The 6,000-nt window shown below is 41.6% G+C and overlaps 1 protein-coding gene across 6 annotated transcripts in view; it reads left to right on the top strand.

The window, feature by feature from the left end:
- The first annotated feature begins 236 nt into the window (after positions 1–236).
- Positions 237–6,000, top strand: part of LOC140650458 (protein fem-1 homolog C-like) — a 28,484-nt gene continuing 22,720 nt past the window's right edge. For 2 of the 6 annotated variants that reach the window (XR_012042000.1, XM_072858705.1), the window contains exons 1-2: positions 328–461; positions 1,345–2,062. Coding sequence is in view for 5 of the 6 variants with exons in the window: in XM_072858705.1 (XP_072714806.1) it covers positions 1,519–2,062 (544 nt within the window). In the remaining variant the exon portion in view is untranslated. The other 4 variants (XM_072858709.1, XM_072858706.1, XM_072858707.1 and 1 more) reach the window with 4 other exon arrangements.

The following is a 6,000-nucleotide window of genomic DNA, read 5'->3' as shown; positions in this document are numbered from 1 at the left end:
CAAAACCTACCTCCCCGCTGCGTTCTAGCAGCCCATCCGCGCTATAGCGAAGGGCGGGGCGAGGCGGGGGGGGGGGGGGAGCTCGCCCTCTCCTCTAGCGGATAGCTACCGCATCGCCACCGCATCGCCACCGCCCGCCAGCACCGCCCCACTCTTAGCGTAGCTTGAGCGGCGGCGTAGCCCCACCCCCCGCCGTAGCTCTCTCAGCGTAGCTTGAGCGGCGGCGTAGTCCCACCCTCCGCCCTGCTCCGAGTGGCTGGCGGCGCTCAGGCGTGTTTCTCATTGGGTCTGGCGGCGGCTGGGATATGCTTGGTAGGTTCCGCTGTGCCTGGATGTAGAGCTGGTGGCCGAGGCTAGTCTCTGTGGTCTGTCATGGAGGAGCTGGACGGAGTGCGGGAGGTGGTGGGCGCTTCCGTGTGAGGGTGGCTTCGGTGGGAGAGAGCCGGTGGCGTTCTGGGAAGGTAGCCCGCACCCTCGGGTCCTCCCTCACCGATATGTTTTCTGTGGACGGCGGGGGTGCGGGTGCTGCTTGCCCCTGCTGCTGTCGCCTCCTCTCCGGCTTCGGGCAGGCGGTGGAGGCCGCCCTGTCGCAGCGGTCGTGTGGGGAGCGGCTCTGAGGGAGCTGGGAAGGGGTTTTGGGGACCCTGGGGTGGTATGGGGGTTGCCTAGAGGTGGGGGGCGGGTGGTTGTTGGACTAGGGGTGGAAAAGAGGGGGGCGATCTGAAGGGAGACATCGGGGGTAATCCTGGGGGGATAGGCGGCTTTGGGGTGGGAGGCAGATATAGTGTGGTCTTGAAGGAGGAGATTTGTAGGTTGGGGGGGCCTTTGGGCGGGCTGAGGGTGGTTGTGGTGGAAGGGCAAGTTCAGGGTTTCGGCGGTGTCTGATACTAAATCAAACGACTGTGGCAAGGACGTGTTTTGTCTTTCTGGTCAGGCTCTGAATTTGCTCCCTTGCCAGTAGGGTGGAGGTAGCACCGGGGCGCGTGTGTCTGTGAGCATGGGGCTCTGCAGAGGACCTGAGGGGATGGGGGAACCTAATGGTTTTTTGCTTAGGCTGTGCTTAAAAGCAGAAGTTGATACAAGTGTACGGTTTGTTATGTCGTGAGGGGAAAGTGTTTTCCTGCAAATGGTATGGATAACGCACTGCTAGGATCAGGCTTCCTGCTCAACGTCTTTCCTTAAGGGAGGGGTACTGTGCAGTCCGGGGAAGTCCCATGGAAGGCAGCTGGATGTTGGTGCACCACAGCCAGTGGTTTGTTTGAGTATAGCTGTAGAAAAATGGAATTGTATATACTTATTGGAGAAGTAGAAGGTAAAAACATTCAGATTTCTTTTCTTTTGCAGTTATCAAGTACAGCCTGTGCTTTGTCAGGACCTCGTTCAGAGTCTCCATGTTGTCCCATCTGCCTGATCTGACAAAAAGTTGGGGGCGCTCTGTTTGGGCTGTGTGTTTCTAATAAGCTTTTGTGGCTGAAAAAGGCAGGTGTGTATTCCTCAAGAAATAGAGGTACAGACTAAATGGATCTGAAGACAGCAGTGTTCAATGCAGCTCGTGATGGCAAGCTGCGGCTCCTTTCCAAGTTACTGGCAAGCAAAACCAGAGAAGAGGTGGCCTTACTAATGTCAGAAAAAACCAATGGTGCCACACCACTTTTGATGGCAGCCCGTTATGGGCATGTTGACATGGTGGAATACTTGTTGGACTGTTGCTCTGCTTCTATAGAAATTGGTGGTTCAGTTAATTTTGATGGTGAGACTATTGAGGGAGCTCCGCCATTATGGGCAGCATCAGCCGCTGGCCACTTGAAGGTGGTTCAGTGTCTGTTAGATCACGGTGCATCTGTCAACAACACAACTCTAACAAATTCAACTCCGCTTAGAGCTGCCTGTTTTGATGGTCACCTGGAAATAGTGAAATATCTTGTGGAGCACAAAGCAGACTTGGAAGTATCAAACCGTCATGGGCATACGTGCTTGATGATCTCGTGTTACAAAGGCCACAAAGAAATTGCTCAGTATTTACTTGAAAAAGGAGCTGATGTTAACAGAAAAAGCGTTAAAGGTAAGTTCATAGTTTCATTTTTCCTTGTAGTAGATAGGGGTGAATTTACTTATGTGTTCTTTAGGAGACTGACATCCAAAAATATTCCTCTAGTCTCATAATGTGAATGTTTTTTCTAGTAAGAGATGAAGTGTATTTAGCTATGTTTTTACAAGTTTTTTCAGCATACTCATTTAATACTGGCTATAAAATGTAATTCTAAATTGATACATTTTAATCTAAAGACTTTGAATTTATGCACGTGCAAAAAGCTAATTGACTTTTGCTGAGAACTCCTATTTGTAGCAGATTTGTGTAGTAATAAATATATGAGCATATATTTATTGTGTATATTGTGTAAAATTTAGGATGTTTTTCATACATTTTCTTAACAAACCAAATATGCTGTACATAAAATTTGCCTGTGCCACTAAGATTAGAATAGGGAAAGATGCATAAAGGAGAAGAATTCTTTTCTACATTGGAAATGAATAATCACTTTGCTCTTTACTCCTCCTCTCCCTCAAATTCTTGAATCCTTTTGGACCTTTTTTTCAATGTTAATAAACAAAAATGTATCTTAGAATTAAGGAAATGAAGCTTCATGTGACTGTGATCACAACAGAAAGACTTCCAGTGGTGTACAGATCATGAAGAACATCTGTTTGCCTCTGTTTACAATTATCCTGACACATTGTTCAAAGTGAAGACTTATGTCCTTTTTGCTGTGATCATAATTATGTGGACCTCTTATTCTAATTGCTGGCTTTTGTTACATCTCAAACTTGTATGTGAATATGATATTGGCCTAAAAAGCATATTGATTATTGCAGGTTATGGTTAACTTTTTAGCTCATTGAGCCAGGATTGTGTCTCAGCAGCTTATTTTTTAATATATATGTTTATTAATAATAAATCTGCTAATAAATCTTTCTGTAGCATAATACTTCGGTTGCCCTTTTCTGGCTAATTAAAATTTTAACAGTATAATATACTTCAAGTATATTTTGACAGAAAAACCTGTAGTGCCTAGCTTACTGCACAGTATTGTTAAATGCCAAATATGAGAGTAATCTCTTTGAAAAAGCTGTTCAGTTAAATATGTCTTTTTTTTTTTCTGCAAGTCATGGAGTTACGTGGGTTTAGTATAAAGAAAGCTAAACTAAAAATTTGTCATAGAGGTGGGCAGAGCGAAAGAAATCTTTCTTTGTAAGGATTTAAGGTTGCCTCTGAATCATGGACTTGTGATAGGATAAAAATGTCATGTTTCTAGACTAGGTTCTTGGAATAACAAGCTAAATATAAAATATACATTATTTTTAGTTTAAAAGTCATCCCTTTATATGGTAGGTATGAACAGAGCAGAGCTGCTAAATATCTGATGTAACAGGAAAAAAAATATCTGTGGATCTCTTATTCCTCATTTTTGTGTCAGTGGAGTAGGCTTTAGTTTACTCATCCTTATTATTCACTTTACTAGTGCATTAATTTTATTTTTATTTATTGTTTAAATGACTGGCAGCTGTGCACTCCTGAGGATTTTCTCACTGCTCTCAGTTTTTTTTATTATCTTAATTCCTTCCTCTCTCTGCTTCCTTCAGTTTGTGTGACTTACAACTTAGGCACATGAGCAAAACTTCCTAAGATATTAACTGATCCTTATTTTTTAAATAATAATTTAAAAAAAAAAAGTTGGATTGGATATGTTTTAGTTCATAAAAATTCATTTTATCTTTTGGGCTACAGTGTGTACAAATGCATGCGTGTACGTATATCTATTGGTCAAGTATGGACTGCCTTTTTGTGTTTGGAAACAAATGCTCCTCTCTGATACAACATGAGCATATTTTTTTGGCATCATGAAGCAGTCTGGTCTCTGAAGTTATTTAATAAGCAGTGACAAACTAAAGGAAGAGAGAAAGAAAGTGCTATAAACCCTGAAAGTCAGCTGTGGAAAGGCAGAAGAACTGAGTGAAACTGGTAGCCTTAAATATTACAACAGTATGGGTGTTGGAATGGCTGAGGCTCAACAACTAACCTTCTGAACTTTGTTTTGCAAGAATGCTCACTAGCTATTAATTTCAAAATGAATGTTTCCAATAGGATTCATTCTACATTGTTATATTCTACCTCAAAGTCTCTGTCTATTACTTTCAGTTTCTACTCCCCCCTGTTGTCTAACAACTCTCTTGACAGAGAGTAGGGGTGCTTGTGGTAGGGAGATGAAGAGAACTTAACTACTCGAACAGAGCACTCTAAAGTTGTTGCTATCCTTGTATCTAAACTAGACCCCTTTCTGGGCCATTTATGGAGAAGCCTACTGCTCTGTGAAAGATGCAAAAGCTTTAGCTACTGTCAATTTTGCTGCATTTTAGAATATAAAGCTTCTTATAAGAACAAAACTAATGTAATTTTACTATGTTTAGAAAAATGCTCTCTTCCAGGTATTCTTGAAACCAGGGAAAGAGTGAGAGGGTAAAATTACTCAAACTATCCCTTAGGCTTTTCCAGTAGATTTTCTTGTTGTAAGATAGGACTTTATTCACATTTAAAAAATGGGAAGAATTCTAGAGCTGGGAAAAATGTGAAAATATGTCTTCAAGTGTTGACAGTTCCAGGGAAAGATCCAAATACTTGGAGATGACAAAATAGGTAAGTTCACAGAGATCTAAAAGCCAGGATGACAGTTGAGGCAGGGGTATAAAAGAGTAGTTTAAAAACATGCAATTAAGTCCTGCTTCTAAAATACAGACCTAATCCAGCAACTGTGTTTTGGACTACTAAAATTCAGAATGCAGATGTTTTGGAAGGAGAGTTGTGGAAGTGCAAAAGTACAGCTAGGATATGATTTCTGAGTCTGATTCAGGTAGGATACTACGCTGAGGTAAAGTATAGGTCTAGCACCATCTAACAGGAGATGATGGTGAAGAAGGAGGTAACAAGATGTTTGGGGTTAGACAAGTGCTATGCTGCAAAAGATGGTCAATAGTTCTGAATTTAAAATATGAGCGTTTAGTTGTCTTTGTTCTTGCCACTGTTTTACAGATCTGACTTTTACAGTTTCCCCGAACTTTTATGAAGAGCATATGAGCCACAGAAATGGAAACAAAGGATTTTCTTAATACTTTGTCACATGAACAGTGCAAGTGAGGAAAAAAAAAAGTGATAAACAGGATAAGAAAACTCTTCTTTTTTTCTTTTAGAATTGTGGAAAACAGCAAAGATACCTGTAGAATTAAAGACATTTTTAGAAAAGCAGAAAGTAGCTAAAGCAATGCTTCCAATGTGAGTTAATTTGGCATTGTCTTCCTAATTCAGAGGCTTTTCCAGTACATTACTCCTGGTTTGAGAAGCTGCAGGTTAAAACTAACAGGGCTTGATATATTTCACTGGTATGAAACAGAGGTCTCGAACAGCAAATTAGTTTGTGTCTTGGTTGTTTTTTGGGGTTGGTTGTTTGTTTTAATTTTTTTAAAAAAAAGCTTTTTTATTTTGCATATAGTATGGATAATACTGTAGTAGCAGAAACCTGAGTTTTTTTCATGAGGATGAAGAACCCTAGAACTAAACTCTGAATGAGGTACAGACCACCTACCCATGTGCTCGCATCGGGAGGAACATTCTGCATTTTGGCTGCATGCAGTTTTCTGTTCTGCTGCATTGTGAAGCCTGCCAGTGATCTGTAGTTAAAGGATAGTGCTCCCTTACAGTGTTAATAGACTTCTGGAGTCTTGATCAGTGTTTTGCTGATGTGTTTGTGCAGTCTTCTTTTGGCTAGTCAGTGTTTGTGTGGGGGTGGGGGAGATGCTTGCTCTTGTAACTCAAGTGATAGCAGTCTTTGCTGGGCCTCGAAATTATGGATTTGGGCTTTGTTGGTGATCTACCTGGGGCTGTGTGTGTTGGAATTGGATTTTCTATTTAAAATTCATTTAATTTCCACAACAGAGATCTCACGTGCA

The sequence above is a fragment of the Ciconia boyciana genome, chromosome 4 (genome assembly GCF_034638445.1).
Source record: "Ciconia boyciana chromosome 4, ASM3463844v1, whole genome shotgun sequence".
NCBI lineage: Eukaryota > Metazoa > Chordata > Aves > Ciconiiformes > Ciconiidae > Ciconia > Ciconia boyciana.
This window is presented reverse-complemented; position numbering and strand designations above follow the sequence as displayed.